This window comes from Cebus imitator, unplaced genomic scaffold (genome assembly GCF_001604975.1).
Source record: "Cebus imitator isolate Cc_AM_T3 unplaced genomic scaffold, Cebus_imitator-1.0 Scaffold61, whole genome shotgun sequence".
NCBI classification, from domain to species: Eukaryota; Metazoa; Chordata; class Mammalia; order Primates; family Cebidae; genus Cebus; species Cebus imitator.
The window spans coordinates 6,374,525-6,400,809 of record NW_016107376.1 but is presented as its reverse complement, the minus strand read 5'-3'; the positions used below and the strand labels follow the sequence as shown (position 1 = coordinate 6,400,809).

The 26,285-nt window shown below is 47.6% G+C and overlaps 1 protein-coding gene and 1 long non-coding RNA gene across 13 annotated transcripts in view; one reads left to right on the top strand and one right to left on the bottom strand.

The window, feature by feature from the left end:
* Positions 1 to 4,747: 4,747 nt before the first annotated feature.
* The window catches only part of FRMD4A (FERM domain containing 4A), a 679,547-nt gene continuing 658,009 nt past the window's right edge, over positions 4,748 to 26,285 (bottom strand). For 7 of the 11 annotated variants that reach the window (XM_017529827.2, XM_037739021.1, XM_037739020.1 and 4 more), the window contains 6 exons: positions 24,243 to 24,299; positions 20,955 to 21,192; positions 19,950 to 20,117; positions 17,515 to 18,407; positions 15,436 to 15,532; positions 4,748 to 8,063 (listed from right to left, as the gene is read on the bottom strand). In XM_017529827.2, coding sequence (XP_017385316.1) covers positions 7,961 to 8,063; positions 15,436 to 15,532; positions 17,515 to 18,407; positions 19,950 to 20,117; positions 20,955 to 21,192; positions 24,243 to 24,299 — 1,556 coding nt within the window. In that variant the 3' untranslated portion in view covers positions 4,748 to 7,960. Of the gene's footprint in view, positions 8,064 to 12,641; positions 12,873 to 12,904; positions 13,013 to 15,435; positions 15,533 to 17,514; positions 18,408 to 19,949; positions 20,118 to 20,954; positions 21,193 to 24,242; positions 24,300 to 26,285 lie in introns of those variants that run through there. The other 4 variants (XM_017529828.2, XM_017529825.2, XM_017529832.2 and 1 more) reach the window with 2 other exon arrangements.
* On the top strand, positions 6,093 to 17,518 carry LOC108305258. Of its 2 annotated transcripts, XR_005200473.1 has the most exons (4): positions 6,093 to 6,170; positions 9,081 to 9,683; positions 15,348 to 15,447; positions 16,334 to 17,518. It is a non-coding gene; the product is annotated as an uncharacterized LOC108305258 (long non-coding RNA). The 2 variants fall into 2 exon arrangements; XR_001825632.2 differs by lacking the exons at positions 6,093 to 6,170; positions 9,081 to 9,683 and adding an exon at positions 10,826 to 10,883.

The following is a 26,285-nucleotide window of genomic DNA, read 5'->3' as shown; positions in this document are numbered from 1 at the left end:
GTGTAGATACTGCTAGTTACTTACCCAAATTTCATTCTCTCTCTCTCTCTGCTAACAGAGCCCTAATATGTTTGGAACTGTAATGCGCACAGTTAAAACAACTTGCCCTACCAGGACCTTTTGTAGTGAGGGTTGGTCATGTCACATGATCCTGCCAAGAAGATACAGACAGAAGTCTGTTGGGTGAGTGGGATTTCCTGGAAAACTGTTGGTTTTCTAAGAGACAGAGAGACTTAACTGACATAGATATTTTCTTTTCCCTGTGAACATGATGCATAGGTGCTTGGTGTCCATCCTGCGATCTTGATGATGAAGATGTGCTAAATGCCGCCAAGCAGAAGATAAAGCTTGGGTTTTTAAAATGGCATCCTGGAATCATTTTGTGTAAAACTTCAACTGCTCTATTAATATTTTACAGAAAACTGAAGAGATGGGAGATTGAGAGGGAGAAAGAGAAGGTTGTTGGTGGGGGAGGGAGAGAGATTTATTATAAGGAATTGGCTGAGAAAATATATGATTGTGATTTCATCATTTTGAGAAAAGCTGCTTGATCTGCTTTGACTTGTTATTACTCAGTTCCTTCTGAGATAGCAACTCAGGTTACACTAACATGGGCCAGAAAGTGCTTGTGTTTTTGACCTTTATAAAATTTTTTAAAAATTAAAAAGCTGAAGATTAGTTTGTCTTAAATATGATAGCAATAGATTTTATAGGTCTGTTTGAGATTTGAGAGCCTGTTAGTTCATCCTTTGATTAGGAACTTGTAGCCAGGACTCAGGATAAGGGCCCAGTTTCTGGTCAGGAGAGGTGGTTGTGAGGCTATTGTCTCAGCTCAACACACACCTTCCATACTCTACTTTGTCATGAGACTCTGCAAACCACATCTGTCCTTTGCTGGGTAGCTTTTTGTTAGGATCCACCAGGAACAGACGTGTAAGAGATTGGAACGTGGAGGCGGGAAAAAGGGAGCTGCCCCTTTCTCACTTCCTGTTCCTAACAACAATGGCACAGCCGTGGTTCTCGAGAAGCTGAGCAGTGGCTCTTCACTCCAGAAGGAATCGTAGGTTCCAGGGTGTGCTTTTCCACACGCGTAGAACCAGCTTCATCTTGCCACTGAAAGATCGCAGCACTGTCGGCCGGTGCCCCCTCTTCAGAGTTTTGAATCCCAGCTCTGTGGGTTCCTCACATTTCTGAGGTGCCAGTACTGGGGGAGTGGTGTTCAGTCCTGACGGGTTTCACTCCCAGCTCCTGGAAAAGCTTCCACATTTTAATGATCCGGGCCTTGCCTGTGATTCCCAGCCCTAAGCGTGGTGGCTGCCTACTGCCGTTGTCTCTGTGATAACTGCCCCTTTTTGCCTCCCACCTCTTCACTCACTGGTTGACAGTCGTTTTCCAGTCATATCTCTTAGAATAATTGCTGTGGTCTTGGTCCGAGATACAACAGGCAACCAGGTTTTCAGCTTCTGGAAAAGAGCCATGAGATCCAGGTACGCTTCTACACAATCCCAAGCTCAGGTGGATTTTTCACTAGCTTTCCGTATCACAACATGGGGATCTCTCCCTAGATGATGTGATTCACCCCCACGGGGAGAGCTGCAGGATTAGGGGAAACGAATGTTTCACCTACACCCTGGTCATGAAGACCTCTCCTTGCTCCCTCCTTGGTTCCCACCCTGCAGTTTCTAAGACCTCTGTCCCTTCACTCCTCTGTTTTTCCTACTTAATCAGCACCTTTTCAGCTTCCGTTTTCTCTTTAGTCAGTCTGAATCCCATTACCATCATTTCAGTCACCCTCCAGTCCTGTCTACCCTTGCATGCTTTTGTTGCCCTGCATACCTGACAAAACACAAGCCAGATTCATTCCAATCTCCCTTCTCCCAGGCTGTGACACTGTAGTAACTGCTGCTGGAGGAAATTCATAGTCTAAGCATCCACTGTCAGCCAGACCCTCCCTGCCATAGCTCTCCTGACGCCTCTGCTCTGTCCTGATCCTACCCTGCTGCCTCCTTCCCATCTCACTTGGAGGGTGGTGTCACCTACCCTTCTCATACAGCTTGAATATGGAGGCAATCCTAAGGTCTAGTTCTACTTCCAAACCCACCAGCATCTTGTCTTACTTGCTTTGGAGAAAAAGCTGTTCCTCCTTCTGTCATAGGCTAAATCTTCCACTGTCCTGCTTTCCTAATCTATTATGTTACCTAAGTTACTTTCTGTTGCCCCCCTCCACTCTCAGTGTAATCTAAGTCTTAAGGGCAGAGAATTTGCATCTGTTTTGTGTAGATGTGAGGTGCGAGGAAAAGAAAGCTGATGAAAAATAAAGCCGATGAAAAATCTTGGATGATTCTAAAATGTTTGGCCTGAGAACTGGAAGGCCTGGAGTTGCCTATAACTGAGCTGAGGATGGTCATTCGTGAGGCCGATTTGGAGAGAACAGTCAGGAGTTTAGTTCAGGATGTGTTAGCACGTTAGACATCCATGTGGGGATGTTGTGCAGGCAGTGGGATGTACAACTTTGAGAGAGGAGGTCTAGGGCGTAGGGATAAATAAAGATGTCGTCAACATAAAGATGGCATTTAAAGCCATGAGACTAGATAGGAGCTTTAAAGAGTAATTGTCAGTAATAAAGAGGAGGAGTCTAAGGACTGAGCCTGGGGACACTGCAATACCAAGAAGTCAGGGAAGAAAAATTACCAAGGAGATTGAAAAGGAGAGCCCTGGATGACGGTAACAGGTGGAAAACCAGGACAATGTGGCATCCTGACGTCCCAGTGAAGAAAGTGTTTCAATGAAGTGTCCCACTTCTTCACACTCCAACAAGTGTTGCTGGCAAGTGATACTAGATGAAAACAGAGTTAACCATTGGATTTGTCATTGAGGGGAGCCATTGTTGACCCTGATAAGAGCGGGCTTAGTATAGTGGAGGGGATGAAAGCATAGTTGCAGTGCGTTTGAGAGAAAATGGATTAATGAAGGAAAAAACAGCTTGTGGGGATAAAAATTATGAAGGTAGAAGTGGGTTTCTGATTAAAAAGCCAGTCTTGGTGCCATTATAATTCTATGGGCTCTTGAGTTACTGTCCACACTGCTTTATTCTTCTGAATGCAGTGCAGGTCCTTCAGCTGTTGCCTGAGTAGATAGTGACTTTGCTGGAGAATGCAGAGGTTGTACCTCTGCAGCACTTCTACTTTTTCCCTGCCATCTCTGACCACTCAGCTCAGGTCCCATTGAGAGACACCCTGTCTACGCACTCATTGATCGCTTAGCCTCAGGAATAATTTTAATCTCTTGTTCCTGTTTAATGCTGGTGACCTCCTTTCCCCATATATGTGGTTGTGTGCCTGTCTGTCTCATCTGTGAGAGTAAACTTTTAAGAACTGGACCTCTGCACCAAATGTGCAATGAAGTGACTTTGTTGGAGATCCATTGCCTGCCTGGTGGCTCTCATCAGTGTTGACTTCACACTCGTCTTTTTAAAGGGTTTTACATAGAACTTTTTTGAACTGGTATTCTGGGAAAATAAACAGTTGGCTGTTTGTAATACCTTCTACTAGGAGTGGGGTCTTTACTTTGTGTTCTCTAATATCAACTGTTTGGAATTATCTTTTTGGCACAATGAAAGGGGAGACCGATAAACAGATTGATAGATGAAGAGGTGAAAATTAGGAAGGGGTGGGAAAGAAATGGGAAGAGGATCTTCCTATCCAGTTGCTTTCATGATAGAGCTTCATGAGAAGATAATAGGTTAATTTGCTGAGCTGTGACATATTTACATGTAAGAGACTTACATAAGGTTCCTTTAAGTGTAGATTATTTTGAGATGGGCTGGTTGCTTCCCCAAGGAAAGGAGGCTTCAGGGTCTCCCATGGGCAGTTTTTAGGATGTAGGAAGTAGAGAACACTCTTGATGGGCTGACTTCCAGATGTGATTCTCAGTGGATTATCTTTGTTTTTGGCAGCATCACCTGGCTCTAGTGGCCAAGGCTTCTGCTAGGCTTCCCATCCAGGAGCTTTTCATCCAGGGATGCTGCTGGAGGCCAGACTTCCAGTTTTGCTAGTGAGAGATGCTTGTTAAATTAGGGGGCCAGGGATTAAATTGCAGCAGTCTCTACTCAGGTCAGCCAGTCACCATTTCATCCATAAGTCAGGGGCTCTTTGTACTTGCAGTCCCGGTAGGTACTTGCTGTGGTGGCATGATTTAGACTGAGTGACAGGGTTTGAGCTGCAGTGTGAGCATAGAGGATCAATGATAGTCACAGAGAGGATGAGCAGCCTGTGTGAGTGACCCTCTGCATCTTACGTGGAACCAAGGGACAGCATGGAGAGACTAAGGATGACCCTTAAAGCCTAGCTTCCTTCAGTGTTCCTTCTGCTGTGGACTGTCCTGCAGGGATGGTACTCAAGCTGACACATATTACACATGGGCAGCTGTTTGCAGAGAACAGAGATAGTATCCTGCCAAGGACTGACCTCTAATCTCAAGTCCTTTTTTGTAGTAGGAGGAATACATGATTTAGACAATATTGTCTTCTACAGTTAACAAAAGGAAACTAGAATAAGAGGGATTTCGCCTCTGCTGATCAAATAAAGCTGCTCTGTATCATCTAGCAAGCCCATAAAAATACCATCCATAGACTGACCTTAATAAAGGAGCCCCACTGAGGACAAAAGCACCTGAATTCCAGATTCCTGGAGCACACGCAGGCATTTATCTCTGACAAAGGAACAAAATCTCCAGGAGGCAGCTGGGATCTTTTCATTTTGAAAATGCTTTAATAAGTGTTGACAACACTGTTTTGCAAAATGTAAAGGTACTATACAAATTCTTAATACAAAAAGAATAAATTAAAAGCAGATTTCTTTTTTGATTCTGCAACTTTGTCTACAACGTACATCTTTTTCATTGATTACAGTTGAACAGAATCCAGTAAAATCATTTTACATGCTCTACAGTCAGTTTCAGGAGCAACCTAATCTCTTTTCCCCCCATTATTAAACTAGAGTCCATTTTACACAACTCTTAATAAACTATTGACATGAATGTATATGTAAAACTTTACACCTAGTTAACTAAGCAGTAACTGGTCGTCTGATAGCACCTGGATGGGGTTTGCTATATTTAGAACTAAACTAATACTGAATGAAAACAAATTGGAATTTTAACAGATTCAACACTCACCTGCATATAATAAAATAAAAAATCAACCTGGCTCACAACATAGTCTGATGTATGTGTTTCCACCAGTCTTCTGGCTGAAATAGGCAATTTCTTATATGCATCCGAAGAATCCAGTAGGGGCTTTATATCAGACCAGGGACTTCGCATTTCACCTTATTTTGTTTTAAAGAAATAGGGATATATAAAGAGTTTGCAAGTGCTTGTGTACAGTAACTACATCGTTTCCCACCACACTGATCATTAATCATGTCAGCCTCAAAGGACTAACGCTTTATGTACATTTTGTATTAACTGAACTCAGCGAAACAGTAAAACCTGTTTTACTTAATATCTGTCTTGACTACCAGACTATCCTGATGTTTGTTGGAACTGTAATTCCTGCTCCCACTCCGTTTTTCTCTGTCCCCCAAATTGAAAACATAACCCAAGTTTTTAGACTTTTTGCCTCTCATTCCTTGCTTCTCAACTGGGTTAGAATCTTGATCCAGTTTTCTCCAGACTAGATTTCACACTACTATGCATGGTGTGGAACCTGTAACGTGTAACCTCATCACTTTCTGTTACCCTTTTGACTTTTCCTCTTGCACACAGTTCAGTCTGATTATTCATGAATCTTCTTTGAGAGAACGAAAAATGGCCCAATGTATAACGTTTCTGAATGTGAAAGGGAGAAAAATCCCTGCTCTTTGTCGCTCTGACCATGAAAATAAAAGCAGCAAAAATATCCCCCCGTGAATCCCTAGAATCATTTAATAATATAACCGATTTCTGTTTATCCCGCAGGTGGACACCTAAAGTGTCCTGGGAATATTGATCCCTTCTGTAAGCTGCAATCACCAGTCCAGCCATGCATGGAGCTGGGAAAAGCAGGCCCTGAATCGTCTACAGAGACTTGGTGGAGGAGGCCACGGTCCGCCTTGTCCTGGGCAGGCCCCAGCCAGGTGTGAGTGCCCCAGCCCAACTCAGTGGTCTCCATGCTGCAGCAGAGGAACACCGTGAGTATTTATTTTGTCTTAATGTCCTTCCTTACCCTCCTGGTCTGGTAGAGCCTATGATTATTCTTGGATTCCACATACATGAAAAACGAAGATTTTTCTGTTACTTTGATGTTAAAGCTAACTTCAGTTCTGCTTTCCCACAAAACTACCCCACCCTGGCTCCTGTCCCTGGCTGTCAAATGCCTTTCCAATAGGAAGTCATTAGAGAAAAAATACCACCCCCCACCCCCCCACCACTTGCGCTAAAAGCACAGCATACCACCTCTGCGGAAACCTTTTTGTGCCATCTTGAATAACCCAACTAAGGTTGTGCACTTGTTAGTTATTATAAAAGTAGTTTTGAGGCCTTTGAAGATTGATGGCTTTCCAGTTGTGTTTGAAGCACAGCTCAAAACACATGTAAACGTGCAGCTCCCACACGTTACCTTTTCTTCCTTTTTCCTCCTCTTTTGGTGTCTGCACACAACTGTGGTGCATGACAGTAACTGATGATGTAGACACATGGGCCCTTTGGGAGCTGCAATTTTTTTTTCACCCCTGCTCTGCCTGTTGGCTAGTAGACACATGAGTCAAATCTTTCTACCTAAGGGCATCGTTGGGTTCTTGGAGTAAGTGACACACAGGAGAAGTCGGATCTGAGCTCTTTTGTCACACAACTGCTAACAAACAGAGAATGAGCCACGACAGTTAAACACTGAATGGATCGCAATGTGCTTTTCCCTTGGTTTCCCATAAAAAAAGAAAATGAAACACCTTGTGCAAAAAAAACAGGATATGCTTTTACTGGTTGTTTTAATGAGAGAGAACCACTTTTGGCCATTATCACCTTATGTTTACTACAGATCCTGAAAGGAAAGCAGCTCTGAGTCTTGGGCTTGGCTGAACCCCCTGCTTGGACTGGGGCTAACAGTACCCTCCACGGCTCCCACGGGTCTCTCTTCGTGTCCAGACGGATGGCGACTGTGAGTCAGCAATGCCAGCCCAGAGTCCCTCGTCTTCACCGTTGCATTGGGTTAGTGTCTCAGGCTTTCTACAGAGAGAGAAGTGGACCATGAAGGGAGAAGGCTGGAGAGGGCACCAGTGTACACAGGGCTGACCTTCACTTGTGTGTGGTAGCAGTTCAGAATTTAAAAGCAATTTCCTTGCAGAAAGAATGTCTTCCTCTTGGCCCCTCTTAATTTTTTGTGTTTTTGTTAATCTTTGGCTGCACAGAACTGATCGTGGTCCTCCGATGCATCTCTGGTGTCGAGAGCTTGCTTTCTTATCCCCCCTCCCCCACAGCCACTCCCCACAAGCTGTCTCCTCAAGGAATATTTCAGGTGTAAACTCAATATGCCACAAGGCCTCCTCTTGGTGAAGTGCTTGGTTGACCTGTGGGTGGCAGGCTGGACACAGCTGAGTCGTCTTTCTGGGTCACCCTGTAACTCAAGTCCCCTTTCCGGTTCTCTCCCAGCACGACTTGTCCGCAGGAATTGGATGCCAGCCGGCCCCCTTGATGATTCCTGGCCTAGGGGCTGTCATGGCAGGGGGAAGCCACCAAGGTGCCATTGAGGATTGGTGTCTGGCTCTCTATGGGTAAGAGAGCCAGGGGACACACAGTGGGACCGGAACCTTCCAGAATGTCTCCTCAGTCAGGTTTTCAAAGGGGAGGGAATGTGGAGACAGGAGAAAAAAAGTGCTGAGGGCCGAAGCTGGTGCAGGGTGACGGTGCGTCTGGGTAAGGCAAATGAGAGGCAGTGAGGTGATCTCAGAATGGCGTTGAGGCGGTCAGATTAGGCCGGGCTGGCTCACACGAGGGTTCCGGGCTTGGCTTTTTCCTGCCCGTACCACTGGACGTCAGCTAGTTCTGGATAGAGGGAGGAATCCAGGAAACAGCTATCATTGTAGCTCCTGCAGGAGGCCCAAGAAAGGAGACGAGACAGTTAGTGGAGGAGGACGCGTTCAGCTTGACCCGGCTCTGTGCTAATCACGTGTCGTTCCTGTACAGAGCAGTGAGGCCTGAGACCCTCCACAGTGCGGTGTGTACAGAGGGCCCCCAAAGACCCTCCAAATACACACAAAGGGGCCTCCTGTAAAGGAGGAAGATGGAAAGTAACACTCAGTGCAGTGGTTCATGAGTGTGGCTGCATCCGCGGAGCACCGGGGAACTCCCAGAAATACACATGCCTGGGCCCCTCTGTGGGGAGACGCAGGCCTATTACGGTCTGGGGTGTGTGAGCGCTGGGGCTGTCAAAGCTCCCCACCAGGTGATTCTCAGATGCAGCCAAAGCCAGAACCCCTGCGCTGTTATCCTCAGGTGTCTTTTTCCACACCACAGCTCTGTGAGACCCCAGGGCAAAACAGGTGTCACTAGGAAATTTATATTCTGTCCCAGAAGACCATTTGAAATGTGAAGTTTCACTATAGTGAAACTGCGGTGGTATTTTGAATTGTGTTTTAAAAGTTTTAAAGAAATCAATGCTGACTTTGCTTTATTCTAAGTAATATGTATTGTTTTGTGATTATAAAACTGTGTTCATTTGAAATATGTAGAAAAGTCTAAAGAAAATAAAAGGCTTTTTTTAAAACATATTTTAGGTAGGTATCACCATCTAGGTTGGGTAGAAGTCAATCTTAAGAAACGATCATAGATACGTGGATGCCAATAGTCATTACTAGGGATCATGATTAGGAAAAAGTGTCTCTCCAGTGATCCTGAATGAGCCCTTTGAATCCCTCTCTGGCAACTGATCTCCCCATGGGTAGTGCTAGGGGAGTGGTCAGGGATGGGTGACAGGAAGTGACCCTACGTGAACCCAGCGTAGTTCACGGTGGGTGAGTTTTAGGAGCATTTCAATACCAAACACAGCTTCATGATTGAGAACCATCAGTCATATCATTTTCTGTTTCATTTGCTAACTTCTCCAGGAACAACTGGATGTTGTGAATGTTTCTCACCTGGCCTTAAAAAAAAAAAAGCATGAAAGCTGAAAATGCCAAGGCATCTGTGCACATGCCGGCGGATTTTAATGAGAGTCCTGTGCTTGGAGCACCAGAAATAAACCAGCTTCACAAGCAAAGTAACAAAAGGCCTTAGATGATGACACTGGCCATGGGTATTACTACGTGTAGGTGGTAAGTGGATGATCCTGGGACACCTGTCCTGCACACTGTCCACCCTGACTCAGCTACTTCTGCAATTGTGCCTGAATAACTGGAAAACTTCTAAGGGGAGAAGTGGCTGGGCCCTCCAGGGGGACAATCCCTCCCTAACTCCATGTGATCTTGGTGGTGCTCTCTACCACGGTTCCATCCTCGCTCCCACGGGGATCAGGGGACGAGGAAACCAACAGGGCCGGGCCAATGAGAGTCCCCTGATCACAGTTCCTGGTTCAAAGATGGCCACATGCCTGAGCAGCTTTGAAACCACAAGGATGTCATTTCCTCCTAAGAACGAAGTTAACAGGTGGAAGAAGCAGAGCTAGAGATGGAATGAGACCCAGCCACCCTGGGCTCCAGTGACATCAGCCGGTATGTGCTCTTATTTGCTTATGCTTGTTGAATTGAGTTTGTTTTCATATGAAGCTAATGAATACTGGCACATTTAAGTAGTTTCTTGAACTGTTGATGTAATTCTTGTTTCTAACACAAGCACGATCTGCGTCTGTTTGGGACAAAAATTCCCTAGGAGGCTTCGTGAGGTCTAAGGAACCACTTTAGCCAGTGTTTCTCAAAGCATCCTGTGAGATGCTCTGAGGGGAAAAAAGGTTCCATGGATAAGTTTGAGGACTCTGCCTTTCAGAGGCCTGAAATGTATGTGAGACATATATTAAAGGTTCCGAGAAGTCCTGCATTATTATGCTGTTTGACCCAGAACTTCTGGAACAGTATCACCTATTAACACCCACAGGGCATACTTTGAAAAATACTCTCAAGCTAATATTATAAAATGTAGTTGACTCTCTTGTATGTTGGATCCTAAAGAAAAAGTTGAGTAATAATTGTATCACAAATACCAAGTACTTTTGTGACAATATAACCTGCTTCAGGGGGATTAAAAGTCCACTATGTATTGATCATAAAGGCTCAAGGAAAGACCACCGAGTTCAAAGCAGCGACGTCTGCATAAGGCAGATGAGGGTAAGGGTTCTTGGGGTGGTTGATTTGGTACATGAAGAGCCTAGCTCTTGGCTGGCCCATGCTGCTCTCCTGCATTTCATCATGGAGGCTTCTGGGTCACAGAATCCAAATACGAGAAAGCATTGAGATCTGGATGATGGGGTGGGATGGGAGATGCTGGAATGGCGGTTTGATTCCCAGGCGGCTCCCAGAGAGGCCTCAGTATGGAAACCACTGGCCTGCTCCTGCCTCTGAGAAGGGTGGAACTTGCAACAGTCCGGAAAAGGCTGTGAGTAGTCCGACATGTACATTTTTTTTCCAAATTAAAATTTATACACTAAAGGAATAAAAGAAAAAACCGAAAATGAAGCCGGAGAAGAAGTTTTATTTTTCCAAACTTGCGACGTTTTCTTAGTGCTTCCCCATTGTTATTGAAGTATGTAAGGTTTTTTTTTGTTTGTTTGTTTAGTTTTGCTCTTTGTCACCCATGCTGGAGTGCAGTGGTGAGATCTCGGCTTATTGCAACCTCCGCCTCTCAGGTTTAAGCGATTGTACTGCCTCAGCCTCCCGTGCAGTTGGGATTACAGACGTGAGCCACCACGCCCAGCCAAGGTATTTTTAAAGCTATAAATGTTGCTTCCTGTGTTGGTCTCTTAGGTTTGGGGAAGAAACCTTGTTGTGGCTGCTGAGCTAAGCCTTTGTCTCTCAGTACAAATTCAATTTTATGGTAATAGTTAAGGAATGCCGTGTGCTGTGAAAGCAAAATTAACAAGAGACCATTTAGGAAGCATTTATTCTTCACGAATAACACAAATGGGACCACTAAATAGTTGCCGTAGTAAACCGAAGTTAGTCATTCACTGGAACCTGAGCCAGGGCAGGATGAGGATCTAGGCATGCCCTCTCAGCTATGACCCACAAGACTGGCTTTGACCTGGGCACCCTGGGTCACAGAAGCGGTGACTTCAGAATCTGCGATATCCTGTGCCTATGGGGACTTTTCACTGCAAGAATGCCCTTTCCCAGGGCTATGCTCAGAGGTGTGTGGCCTGCAAAGGGTACTCGCTAAGCAAGGGCCCTCTGATACCAGACAGACGGCAAATTCACCCACATCTCACTGGAGTTTGTGATTTATAACTGCTTGGCATAGGGAAGTAAGGCTGCTAAGAATGAGGAATTTCAAACTGAATTATTACTGTCAATGTATATTTCAGCAGTCCTTTCTCTTCATAGCTTAGTCATATTTGAGAAACATGGTTTCACTTACAAAACCAACTGGTGACACATACTTGGGTTGTTGAATAGTCCCACAGTTGGTCACAGGCCAGAGGATGGGTGACGAGGCCCTGTAGACCCATCTGTCTGTCTTACCTGGTCTGGGAAGGGGCTGCCGCTCAGTCTGTGTCCATGCATGTGCACATGTCTGCATAAGCATGCACTCTGTATGTGTGGAGGTATTTCAAGCAGACTTGCCTACATTCCCACAGCAGCTCTTTCAACCCTGGTTAATTCTCACGTTCTGGCTATCATCCCTACCTCCATCACCTTGAACAGATGATCAGCTCCCCCATCCCGGGGGAGAAAAAGGCCATTCTCCCTCCTTCAAAAATGTTGACTCATGACATCATCCTCTTCTTTTTTTCTGGCATGTGGTTGATGGGGTTGGAAGTCCACCTTCCTTCCAGTGCCTAATTTGTTCATACTGTCCTAACCTACTTTTCAAGTCAATATTTTTTTTTCTACAGCAAAACGAGACTCTACTGTTCACCACCCTTCACCCTCGTCTCTGCACTTGGAATGATCTCTCTCCATCTCCACCTGTCTAAGCCTCCCTCCTCCTCCCACCAGAGGCCTTTGTGTCTAAGTCTTAGAGCACTTAATACATAAGTGTGGCAGTTTCTCATGCCCCTCATATATCTCCTGATAGGCAATTGGATTTCAATGCCTAGTGTCCCAGTCAGACTGTAGTAAGGGCCCCAGGGCTAGGAACCAGACCAGGTGGTACACAGGTTTTCTGCCCCCGTGCTTTGCAAATTTCAACGTGCATTGATTTACTCAGGAATCTTGTTAAATGCACATCAGGTTCAGTAGGCCAGGGTGGTGCCCAGGGTCGAGCTTTCTAATGAGCTCCCAGGTGATGGTGGTAGAGATCAAAATGCTGGCTTTGGATTGAAGAATGTAGGTAGAACATGGTGACCCTGAAACATACTTTGGGGCCAGGCGTGCGGATCACTTAAGGACAGGAGTTTGAGACTAGCCTGGCCAATACGGCAAAACCTCGTCTCTACTAAAAATACAAAAATTAGCTGGGCGCGTGTCTGTAGGTACTAGGGAGGCAGGAGAATCGCTTGAACCTGGGAGGCAGAGGTTGCAGTAAGCCAAGATTGCGCCACTGCACCCCAGCCTGGGAGATAGAACAAGACTCTATCTCAAAACAAAACATACTTTGGGGGTCTTTTCTGCCAAGTAGTGTTTACAATATCTAACATAGGATGCAAGAACCTTCATCTAAACATAGAGATCCCCATGTATCTAGAAATATGGCATAAATACAGCATTCAGATGCCTCGTTGTGGAAATGGTGAGATAAAGAAAAGCAACAACATGTAGGCAGCACCTGTGGGAACACAGACTCATGGGCAGTAGGAAGCAAATTCCCCTTACGGTACCTCTATTCATCAGTACTTTGGTGAGGTGGAGACTCAGACCCATCCAGAATGGGTGAGTTTTCTGTTGCTTCTCTGAACAAAGGAAAGCAGAAGGAGGAAGAGAAGAGAGGTCATGTTACAGAGAGGAACTGACACAGACACGATTAGTAGCTTATTAATACATCGGAAAGGCCCCTGATTAGACACGCGAGTTAGCGCCAAGCCATGCAGAGCTTTCAGTCCCCATAACTGAGTCAAGACCTAGTTTGGTAGGAGGGCTGGGCCCTCTTTGGTACTTTTTACTCATGGCCTCATTTCTTATCACATCATAGCAAACAGTTTACAGTTTATGTCAAGAACCAAAATAGCTCTTTTGTTTCAAATTTGTCTTGAGTCCCCACTAGTTGTAGATGGTGAAATAGGCAAGTTTCAAGACCATCTTAAGTGCACAGGACCCTGAGGAGTGCTTGTACATTTCAGAGCTTGCTGCCAGTGAAATAATACAATCATATATTTGGATCTGGTGACATTGGGCATGATTCAGAAAATTTGGAAGCTCTAGAGAGGGATCTTGCGATCTGAAGTTTCATATTTAAAGGAGGTGGTTTAGTCAGTGGAGGTATGTATTACATATACGAAAGATGTGTCCTCCTTTAATGAATTAATCTTACTGAGACTCTTAGACCCTAAACCTTATAGAGGCGGCCTGGCCACACAGGTGAGAGCTGGGGTGTGGGTGGTATCTGAGTGATCTATAGTAAGGACAGAGGGGCAGCCAGTGCCCAACGGACGGAGAAGTAGGAGTGGGCACAGCACCAAGCTGGTGGCTCCCGTTTCCCTTATTTGAAAAAGAATCAGAGGCAGCATGGGATCGTTCAGTGACTGTCAAACTTGAGCGTGTGGCAGCATTACCTGGAGGGCTTATTAGACGGTAGACTGCTGGGATCCACCCCCAGAATTTTGGATTTTTAGGTACAGGAGAGTCCGAGAATTTGCATTTCTGACAAGATCCCAGGTGAGGCTCACTCATGCTGCTGCTTTGGGACCACACTTAAGAACCACTGGTGTAGTGGATAAAGACAGGGTTTGAGGTCACAGAGGGCAGGGCTAGAATTCCACCTCCCTCCAGCTGTCCGATGGTAGGCCAGGCACTTATTTTTCCTGAGTCTTAGCTATGAAACTAAAACATCTGGGTATTTCCCTTGCTAGGGTGTGGTGAGGATTATATAAGCTCATATGTGTTAGAAGCTGCTCCCAGCCTTTGAGTACATAGCAAGCACTCGATAAATGTTTGTTAGGACCCTTTCTTTCTTGCCAAAAATCAATGTGCCAGAAAACCTGGTGTAAAATTGCTACAGACAAACTTGTAGGAACAAAAATGTTGGCCAGGAACCTGTAATCCCAGCAATTTGGGAATCCGAGGTGGGCAGATCACCTGAGGTCAGAAATTCGAGACCAGCCTTGCCAACATGGTGAAACCCCTTCTCTACTAAAAGTTAGCCAGGCATGGTGGTGCACGCTTGTAATCCCAGCTACTCGGGAGGCTGAGGCAGGAGAATCACGAACTGCGGAGGTTGCAGTGAGCCGAGATTGTACCACTGCACTCCAGCCTGGGCAACAGAGTGAGACTCCAAGTATGAGAGCCTGAAAGGCAGGCAGTGGAGTCCATTCTGGAATTGTGCTTCTCTCATGATTCAACTCACAGTTGTCAGATTTTTCCAGACATCCCCCGATGCACCGACAAACTGAGGAAGGGGACTTGTTACTCCTCTAACCAATAGATGTTGACAGAACCTAACATCTACTTAGAGACCATATCTCGGGCAACAGAAGAGGCAGCTGCTGAAGGGCCAGGCAGGTTACCTGTGTCTGCCAGACCCTCTAGTCGGTCAGAACAATCTCACTGGCCACAACATTATAATGCTCTATGCAAACATATAAAGCTATCAAGCTGCCTTTTGGTTTCATTTATTTTGCTGCCTGTAGCCTCCACTGAAAGGCTTCAGGGCACCTGATCTCCTTTGTGTGCTGATAAAGAACAAGTGCTTGGCCAGGACAGAGCCTTTTTTCTTGCACCCTGAGACACCCTAAGACAGCAGATGTCACCTGCCTCTCAGTTAATCAGCTCGCTCTCTCCTCCTGACATTCTTGCTGGGCATTTTGAGTTGGCCTGGGTATAATCTGAACCGAAATCAAATGCTACCTGGAAATGTGACCCGAGCAGCACAGTCCCCCTTCCTGCTTCCATCTCCCCACATCCCAAGGACCACCGCCTACTTTAAGAGAACACAGACAGTTCACCTCTGTACAGGCACAGCCAGGGAAAGGAGTAGGCAGAGGTGACAGCAGATCATGGGACTTCTCTTGAAGACACTTCCCAGTGATGAACCCTCATTGTCAGTTTACTGTCTTACCCTTATATCACTAGGATCTGAACGTCTGTGACACTCTTTGGAGCTGACACAGTGAAGAACATGGAATAAGAACCAGGCCAAAGGCCTGGAAGGAGAACTCACCCAGTCTGCCAGGTTAGGATGTGGTGGGGGCTACTTGGGGGGGTGGCTCCAATTTCACTTGAGGGTGTTGAGCTTCTCTGGCTTTGAGGTAAGGCAGCTGGATGCAGGTGGTGCAACAAAGGCAAAGAGAAGACAGGGATCAGACACAGGTGAAGGGGCTTGTGACTTGCTGGCCGACACCAACCCAGTGGCCAGAGGTCACCCTGTCCAGGAATGCTGGAAAGGACCCCATGGCAGGGTTTCAGCCTCCCTATGGCAAGGTCACAGTGGGGAACCATCTGCATGCCCCCCCCCCCCGCCGACCCCACAACCTCTGCATCCCACCAATTGCATTTTCTCCCCACTACCATGCACCTTCCTTCTGAGCCAAGCTGACCTGGGATCCTAGGTCCCCACTTTGCCATCACAGAGTGGCCATAGGGATGGTGACCGCTTCTGCAGCAGCAAAGAACCTGATGCCCCTATGTCCTTTGAGTGAGACAACACCTGAGCAGAGCTCATACAGGAAGGGCCTGTTTCTCTCCATTGTGAAGACAGTGCACCCAGAAAGGTTCTTAGAGCCTGCGCTCTCTGCCGTTTCATTACTATCATTGCTACTGTAGTGCGTTTGGAAAAAAGCAGGACTTTTAATAGCTCATCCAAACCTGACTGCTAGGCATTTACTGATGCAGGCAGATTTAGTAGGACGTCAATCCTACTTAAACGCATCCTTTGCTTTCTTGGGGATGGAATCTTTTCCATCAGTAAACTTCAGATACAGCTTTTTAAAAATTTTAGTCTAAAGTATGTTCCAAAAGATCTACCTAATCTCCTTACATAAAGCAAATCTACTAGACAAGTGCTGCAATTTTGATAGAACATAAACACTCTTAGAAATTGCTGGTTCTTTATCTAATAGGGTCACAGATGATTGTGCTCAAGATGTTCCTGGGGAGTCAATGGCAAATTTCACTGTGCTGTTTTACAGATGAAGGAGGAATATAAGGAAGGTTCCAGGACCTTGAAGTCCATGGAACTCCCACGACTGCCTGATCTCTGGAGCTTGTCATTTGGCCAACAACAGGGATATGGGAACAGAAGGCAGGAGCCTGGCTCACTTGGGCAGTCAGCTTCTGCCTCTTTCCCTGCTGTCTCCAGCCACCAAGAATGTCCTACAGTTCCCCCAAGATGAACCCCCCATTACCTTTCAGGTCACTCTGTTTCCCCTGATCTTTGTCAAATTCCTGACTCAGAGCTCCTCCCATTGGCTTCTGACTCTCATTTTATTCTTAGTGTTAACCATTTCTGTTCTCATTCTCCCTTTTATGAGTGCTGAGACCAGAGCGCGAGGCAACTGCTCAGTGCTGGTCGTCACTGACACTGTTATTAAATAACTTCATAAGGGAATGGTTGGTTTCTACTTTTTTTTTTTTTTAAACTTGATTCAATACTGCACAATGCTGTGGAGTACAAGAATATAAGGTAAACCTTAACCTTAGATTATGGAAATTTTCAGGCATAATATCAAGGATATTGAAGACACTTAACTAAAATTAGTGTGTGGCTATGCCATATCATCATTGAAATGGGAAGCCAGGAGCAGTGAGAAATTCTGTCAGATGCACGCCCGGCCCTCTGTTTATCAGCCAGTCTGCCCCTCCCTGGGGAGACACTGGCCCAATCTCTAGGATTGACCCAAGCGCATCCCCAACCCCGCTTCCTTTGCAAGCTACAGCTATGGGCTCTCACTTACTGGGATCCTCTCCTCACTAGGGTAAAGGCGCACCTTTGGTTGGATAAAGCTGGAGACGTTACTTATCTTTCTTGGATGGAAGAGATGGTTTAGACTTTGACTAAGGAAGCTGAAGTGGGAGAGCTGGCCTAGTGCCCCCCGGAGGGTCAGGTGCCCGGTTAGGGTGCAATTGGGGAGGGGAGTCAGCACAGGCCTCAAGTCTACCGCAGCTGACAGCAGGGTTCCGGGAGTGAATGACTGGTTCCTCACTGCACCCAGCTGTAAGGGTACCTTCCGGCAATAGCCCTGAACACCAGGAGCAGATCCCACCCAGGCCTTCCCGTGAGTGCCCGGACTCCCCTTCTCACCTGACGTGGCCTTGCACATCTGGGGCATCCTGGTGACCCTGCTGTGCGCCACGAAGGTGCTCTGGGAGGAGGTGCTGTACTGCGAGCCGCTGTCCGAGGAGGTGGAGCTGGTGTGTGACAGGCGGCTGTGCTCCTTGTGTGAGGCGGTGGAACGCTGGTACCACTGGCGCAGCTCATCCGACACTGCGGCGCGGCCTGCGCCCTTGTCGTGGGAGCCCTCGCGGCCCAGCGACGGAGTCCGCAGGATCTGCGATCGCGATGGCGTCAGGCGGCCCGTGTCGCCCTCGTCGCCGCCGCTGCCGCCGCCGCGCCAGCTCTCCTTGAACAGGCCGCCCGCCGTGTAGGAGTTGGAGGTCTTGAACTGGGCCTTGACGCTGTAGTGGCCCTCCTGGTCGCTCTCCAGGCTGCGCACCACCACGGGCGTGGCACCGCCCTCGATGTACAGCGGGTACTCCTTGATGCGGTACTGCGAGCTGGGCTGGCTCTGGCTGTGCAGGTACACGCCGCCCCCCGCGCCCCCTGCGCCCCCCGCGCCCCCACGTGCAGCCAGGTTGGGCATGCTGCCTGAACTGGCCGAGCCCAGCGCGCCCGCCACCCGCTGTCGCTGCCGCTGCCGCTGGCGCGCCTTGGACGGCGAGTCCTCGGCCAGCGTGGAGTAGTTGGCGTTCATCTGCGCTGGGTAGTAGTGCTCCGAGCTCGAGTGGCTGGTGCACGACGAGCAGTCGTCCATGGGGTCCGAGCCGTTGCTGCTACGAGTCCGCGGGGTGTAGAAGTCGGGGCTCCCGGTGTCGTTCTCCGAGCCCAGGAGCTTGCCCTGGGACTCCAGGCTGGAGCTCCGGTGCCTAAAGTGCAGTGCGAGGCTGTGCAGTCGCGTGGGGCTGATGTCCACCGACCTGCCAGAAGACGTCCCAGGTTGGTCTGGGGGTGGGAAGTAGGGGGTGGGCCGGGGGAGGAGGGGGTCCCGAGGAGGGCAATGGGGGCCTCCACGCGGGCTCAGACCCCAGCCCAGCAAGCCAAAGTCTCCCTCAGCAGGGTTGTCCCGGGGATCCGGGAACTGCCTGCTGTTTCCAGGTGAATGGAACTGTCCTTTTCGGGAGGCGAACCTGGGATCTCTACCTTGATTCCCAGTGGGAAATGGGACCGAAGCTAGGACTCAAAGAAGTATTTCCATTTCTGAGGCTTTTTTTTTTTTTTTTTTAAAGTGGAAATGATTCTATTATGACTCCAGTATCATGTTAAACCAGACAGGGCTGGGCGCGGTGGCTCAGGCCTGTGATCCCAGGGCTTCAGGAGGCTGAAGAATTGCTTGAGCCTGGGAATTTGAGACCACCCTAGGCAACATAGTGAGACCTTGTCTCTTTAAAAAAAAAAAAAAAAAAAAAAAAAAAAAAAAAAAAAAAAAAAAAAAAAAAAACTTGGAAAATTAGCTGGGTGTAGTATTGTACACCAGTGGTTCTAGCCAGTCAGGAGGCTGAGAAGCGAGGATCGCTGGAGGCTGCAGTAAGCTTTGATCAAACCACTGCACTCCAGCCTGGGAGTCTCTATTTTAAAAAAAGGCAAAACACAAACCAGATGAAATGTCCATATTTACAGATCAGATCAAAGAACAGTCCTACAGTTTAACCGAATCCTGTCACAAAATCCATATAAATAGACTCCCTTTTCCTGTGAAAACTGGGAAATAGAAGTTTGGTGGCAAATGAACTAATTAAAAAATGAATGATACAGATACTCACCACACCATTACTTTATCTATAATTCATTCTGCTCATTTGAGTCCACTGAGGACTCAGGGAAGAGCGAGACAGTATCACACGGCAGATGACATTGCCCGATGCTGGGACTGCATGTGAAATTCAGTGGCCCCACTGGCCAAGCACAGGAAGAGGTAAGCCCCACTTCTGACTGCCACTCAGAAGGGAGCTGAAAGCCCCCATCACATGGCCCGTGGTGATCTGGTTTGCTTCTTTTTAGAAAAAGAAGTTGTGACTCACTGAAGGCTCATTTTTGCCTGGCTCTTTTGCTCTTTATGAATTTACACTTTGAGGCACTAAAGGAAGTCCAGTATAAATTTAGGCCTCCGTAGAAAGATATAAGAGGACTACTGATTAGCGATCACCCCATCCCAGCTCTTCCCATGCTAACCCAGCTAGCCTCTGCTACCTCTGCTTTGATTAGGAAACTTTCCATGCTCCCTGTCTCCAGGAGCCTGGCGATTCTCTGGCTGACTCCAAGTGCCCTCTGCATGGGTCTCTTGGCTAACGGCGTTGACTGCTGCCAGCCAGGTTTTTTATTCTGCTTCATTTATCCTCCTGGGTTCAGGTTTGACTGCAGCTTATCCATTATTTGGGCCAGCTGGGGGCTGGCAATGCCCAATTTTAAAAAGGAAGGTCTGGTTTGAGCAGGGAGGTGGCCCGAAGGCCGGGCGGACTCACCTTGTGGAATGGACATAGTGGGGACTCCGGACCCGCAGGTCTGGCGTGGACGGCATGCTGGACTGTGAGTTCCAGTGCGGGAGGCCACGGATGGGGCTGTTCTGCAAGGAGTTGCTTCCTCCGCCTGCTTCTGCACAGCTTCCTGTGCTGGGGAAGCGCTTGTGGCTGCTGCAAAGCCAAGGAGGCCATGTGGTCACTGCCAGACAGACAGCACCTTGGGGGGGGGGGGTGGCAGGGGATGGGTGCTGGCTAGTTCAGGACATTGATCCCAGTATGGGGAAAGCTCGCCAATGACTCTCACCTCGCTCGGTCAGACCTCTGCTGTGTTCTCAGCCTTTCCCCAGCAGTGGGTAGGCATCCTGGTCCCTGAACCCCCCCAACCCCTAGGCAATATGAGACGAAGACCCTGGTCAGCCTTCTTTTTATCAGGCAGTGTGACTGTCCTGCCCTTACAATTTTTGTTTTCCAAGAAACAAATATTGACCTGTTGTGGCACCCCCTTGGAGCTCAGTAGGGTGACTAAAGGAAATGAGAAAAGCAGAGAAGCAGACCCCAAATGCCTTCAAAAAAAAAAAACCCTCCCTCCAAGGTCGGCCTGGTAATGAGCTTGGATTATAGCTGCTTGGCTGGAGAATTCTGCTGGGTGAGGGGGTGGAGTTCTGAACCACTCTGCAGTTGCTACCAGTGGACTTCAACTTGACATTTTGCAGTAGTGCTGCCTGAGATCTCCTAATTAATTCCTCTGGAATTTAACAACATTCAAGCCATCTGCCATCACGTTGATTGTGGGCCAAACGCCAGATTTCCCTTTAAATCACAAATCTGTACCTCAACAGGGTCATCAGCAGAGGGTGCTGTGAGCACAGCCCCGTGAAAGGCAAACTCCGGAGGGAGGAACTAGGTTGACGGGGATTTTGTCATCATGGATGCTACTTGGGACAGCCCTTTGATTCTTCCAAAGCATGGACAGAGGCCTCCTCTGGCCTCATTCACGACCCAGCTCACCTGGAATGGCTGTGAGAGGAGCGTTTCTTGACCTTCTCATAGGGCTCATCTAAAGAGGACTCACTCCACATCTTGGGCTTGATGGGGGACTTGTCATAGTCGTTGCGGTGATAGTGCATCTGCCGGAGTCCCTCCAGGGACTGGGGAGGAGGGGGCCTGTTGTGCGAGGGTGGCCGAGGAGGGAGTCCCTTGTGAGGAGAATGTAGGGGGGATATTGTGCTGGTAACCTGAGAGTCTTCTGCACAAAGACAGGAAGAGAGGAACTGAGCCCCGGTCATCCTTTCCACAGGCTGCGACAGAGCCCCCCCCGTCCAGCCCCTCACCCCCACCTTGGAGCCACACAGCCAAACCCACACCTTTCCTTCACTCCTGTAATGAGAAACCCTGGGACTCTTCCCCAGTCGCCAAGACAAGTCAAGACGAGTCAAACCAAACCAGGCAAACCAAACCCCCACTGCAGGCGGGACCGCATGGGAAATGAGATGCCTCACTTTTGATTTGACATGAATGGAGAGAAGTCTGAACGTCATTAAATAGCACCGACAAATGACTGCTTCACACCAAACAGCAAAATGTAGTTACTGCTCCAGAGTAAGTTGTCTTTCAACAAACACTAAGCATCTAATTCACTTTGGGAGGGTCTGAGTTCCAGGAGAGTTTTGTCTGTTTCATCTGCTGCTAGATCCTCAGTGCTGTAAATGACAGCCAACACGCAGTAGGCGCTTGATAAACATTGGTTGGAGTGAAAAAAAATGAATGAAGGTCTATCTGTCCATTGTAAATCCCTGCCGGGTGGGTCAGGGGTGTCTACTCTGTGCTTTTTTCCCCAGAGCTGTGTATATTCTCTTTTAATCTGTTCCTGTATGATTTTGAAACTGCCTTAAGAAGATTAGCTACAAAGATTAAGTATGAATAAATGAGTCCCTGCCTCCAGGAAAGGAATGCTCTCACAGTCAGTGTGCTAGAGGACTTTCAGAAAAAGCAAATTCAGTGAGACTAGAAGGTCCTGTGGGAGAGGCTGGTCTTGAAGGGGCTTGAGCAGTGGCCAGGCAAAGAGGAGGAGGAACCAAGGGCTTGAACCAAAGTGTGGAGGCCCCAAGGGCAGGATACCAGGTTACAGGCACATCCGGCCCGGCAGGGGCTGGGGAGGAGGAGCGGGAGATTGAGGGAGGCGCTCTGGTCAGCACAGCTGCCTTTTGTGTGCACTGTGAGCATCAAGAGCCCGGCTGATGGGGGCCTTGAATTCCGAGCTAAGGAGCTGAGATTCTGAAAAGCCACAGGATAACTCTGCAATGTCTTAAGCACAGATGCATCAGGGTGAAAAGTCCTGTTTTACAAGTATTCACCAGGCAGCATTCTAAAACTAGAAAGGAAGGGAGAAAGACTGGAGGGGGATAAACGAGGACTCTAGGCTGGAGATCAGCATTGAGAAGAGAAAGGAGAGAATGATTTAGACTTCATGGGGAAGGCAGAGATGGGAGCTGGAGGGCAATAGTGGACAGAAGCAGACCTTAAAAACAACCAACTACCTTTCACTTGCCCCTACATCCATTTTCAGTGATTCCTCTCACAGCCTCATTCTCAGTCCCCCAGCCGTGTTCACCCACTTTGCACCTACTCCTCCTTTGCCCTCAAATCAGTAAAGGAAGGATCCCCAGAAAAAAGAGCCTGCAATGGGACCATGGGGTGTAAAATGATGTGATGACACCTGTGAGGAAGTCCAGGGTCTGGATCTGGAACATGGGGAGAAGCTGGCACCTTGAATGATACCTCAAAATTACCTACTGACATCACCTCTTGCTCAGGGCACCACTCTATTACCAAGGAATCTCTCTCAGTCTTTCTTGTTCCCTTTCCAGGAGAGACTGGGGTACTCAGGCCAGCCGTAGGGCTGGGATCTCTGATGCTCAAGCCCCCCCGTTTCCTTGTAGCCCCATAGCCCCCTGCCCCGCCTATGTAATGAAACAGACAAAAATATTCCAATGTGATTTCTAACAGCACAGCCAAGGTGACTGGGTAAATAACCCGCCAGACTTTCCCCACATCAAGAGTAATCATTATTATTATTGCAATTATCATGATTACTATGACTAGTGTGGACCTTTTCTGTTTTCCATCTGAACAGCCACTTATCACTGTCTGCCTGAGGTTTCCCTACAGGGCAAAAAAATTAACTGCCACTTAATGTATTTCCACATAATTAACGCACTTGCCTCCCAGTGTGACGGTTCAACAGCCACAGGAGTATTCTCAGATGGTTCTGGGTTTGCAATTCTTACTTCCCCTACATAGGGTGGTGGTGGGGTTTCGGGGAGGGATCGGTTCTGTTTTTCTAAGAATTTCCCAAGAAAATATCCTGCTAACTTCCAGATTTAAGAGTTCAATGGAAAGTAAGAAGACAGTTTTCCAGCCTGACCGTGCGTCTGCCAGGATGTCTCCCCTCTTACTTTCACTCTTGTCCTGGGAAGCAACAGAGGGTTTATTCCATTTCTTCCCATGATCCTTAGACCCTCCTAGTGGGTTTCAGTCTTTGATTTGTGATCTAAATCAATTTCTACCCTTTTCCTCCAGATACCATGAATACTCAAAAGGAAGCTATGCATAGTATTGAGATTCTCTGTCTAAAAATGTGGTTTTGGGCCGAGTGTGGTGGCTCATGTCTGTAATCCCCCCCAGCACTTTGGGAGGCCGAGCTGGGTGGGTCACTTGAGCCCATCAGCAAACATGGCAAAACCCCGATTCTATAAAAAAATACAAAAATTAGCAGGGTGTGGTGGCATGCTGTATTCCCAGCTACTTGGGAGGCTGAGGTGGAAGAATCACCTGAGCCCAGGAGGCAGAGGTTGCAGTGAGCCAAGATCACATCACTGCACGCCAGCCTGGGTGACAGTGTGAAACCCTGTCTCAAAAAAAAAAAAAAAGGTTTTGGCTTCTAAAAAAGTAAAGCATCACTCACTGATGAACTTACGTCTGGGCCACAGGAAATTCTAACATTCCAATACACATGGGTTAATGCAGCACCTACCCACTCCCAACCAAACAGGTGGATACTGGGAACTGAGAGAGCTTGCTGGGAGCCCAGCTGCCTTTTGGCCTGGCTAGTGTCTTTACACAGGGCAATCCCCAGACTATCTAAATTCATCTCCGTTTACTTAGCACCTCCCTCCACCTCCTAGTGGAGCTCCCTCAGCCAGGCTTTCTCTTTCTGATGCCCCATTTGAGACCTTGTGCCCCCTTCCAAGGCACTTGGGGGTTCCAAGTTTGTGGGGAGGAAATGCATCAACCTACCATCCTCAAGAACAAGGGCATCTGAGAGGGAGCTGTCTTCACTGGCAATGTTTCCATCTGAGAAGACAAAAAGCAACAGCCTCTGAGTTCAGCACATTCCTCCAACCAAGCCCTGTCTATAAAAACAGCATGTCTACCACCACCCAGACCTTTCTCTTTTTAACCAGAAAGAACCTACGAGATATAATAAAAATGCTGTTGGGTGTTTCTTTCGAAAGTCCCTGTGGCGGGTCATTAGCTCACCCTCCGCACCCCGACGCTGCCATGTGCCCTAGCCTTTGTGTGTTGTGCCCTGGTTTCACAGAATGCTACAATGCCCCAGCCTGATTAAACCACATCATTGTCCCTGCATAAATCCAGGGCATGTACCAGCAAAACCAAAGGAAGCGAACTGCCTTTATTCTACAAATGCGAAACTAGGGTAGGGACTTTGCTTTGCTCCTATGGCAATAAATGGCTTCTCAATAAACTTTGTCAGTCGTTAGCAGAGAAAACAAGCATGCTAAATACAGGCTCCATCTCTCCAAAGCTTATTTTTATAGATGTCATTCAGTGAACCAAGAGAACACGCCCAAGAGGGAGACAGTAAAATAATCCTGCCTGCTTCACTGCTGGGGAAACTGAGGGGTAGTAAGGGAAGGCGGTTTTGCTCCCTGGCAACGTGAACCAAGGTCTCAAGTCTTCAGATTCCAACTTTAGTGTTTTCTCTCTTAAAATAATATGCTAAGGAACGAGCAGAACCTTAATTACTCCTCTAGCTCAGGTGGGCCCTTGGATGTTTCTATAAGAAAATGTTTCTGTTGGAAACCCCCAGTTGCATTGGAGGGGGGCAGAAGGTCTCAAATGGGGTGTCAGAAAGAGCTGGGGCTGAACGTGGTGGCTCATGCCTGTAACTCCAGCACTTTGGGAGGCCACGGCGGGCAGATCATGAGGTCAGGAGATCGAGACCATCCTGGCTAACAAAGTGAAACCCCGTCTCTACTAATACAAAAAATCAGCCGGGCATGGTGGCACGTGCCTATAGTCCCAGCTACTTGGGAGGCTGAGGCAAGAGAATTGCTTGAACCCAGGGGGCAGAGGTTGCAGTGAGCTGAGATCGTGCCACTGCACTCCACCCGGCTGAGGGAGCTCCACTAGGAGGTGGGGGAAAAGTTGTGTGGTCTTGGCCAAGGACAACAGGGTAAGATGGGGAAAGATGGTTATTCCAAATTTCCTAGTGCCAAAAGATTAAAAAAAATTTCTCTCTTTTTAACTAAAGAATTCACTTTATTTATTTTGCATGATGGACTATGAGAATACACAGGAGCTCTGACTTTGGCATGTTGGAATCTCCAGCACATCACTGCTACCCTAGGATACTGAGTTTAGGTTGCAAATCTGTATCTATCTATATTTATCTATCTCTGCAATTGTAGTGAAATATATTAACATTACATTTACGATGTTAACATTTTTTTTTTTTTTTTTCAGAGATGCACTCTTGCTACACTGCCTGAGCTGGAATGCAATGGTTACTCACAGGCAGAATCATAGTGCGCTACAGTCTCAAACCTCTGGCTCAAGTGATCCTTCCGCCTCAGCCTCCTGAGTAGCTGGGACTACAGGCGCATGCCAACATCCCAGCTTTACTATTTGTACCTGTACAGTTCAGTGGCTTGAAGCACATTCATACTGTTGTACAACCATCACCATCGTCCATCATCTGCTTGAATAATATTTTCATTTTTCCAGACTGAAACTCTGTATCCATCATGCAGCAACTCCGCATTCCCCTGTCCCCTAACCCCATGGAAACACTGTTCTACTTTTTGTCTTTTTAGAGCAAAAGTACGTTAAACATGCGTACACATGGAGGAAAGAATGCTTACTGTATAGTTTCAGGAAGTCACTGACTCAGAAGGATTCTAACAGTTTAGGGGACCTGATGCTTTGTGGGTAGACTTTGTGAGATTTGCTTCTAGAGTTAACCAAAGGTAATCACCCAAATTCCTAACCCCTGACTGGAGCTCAGGGTTCCAGACCATCGGAGGGGCCAGTCTCCCC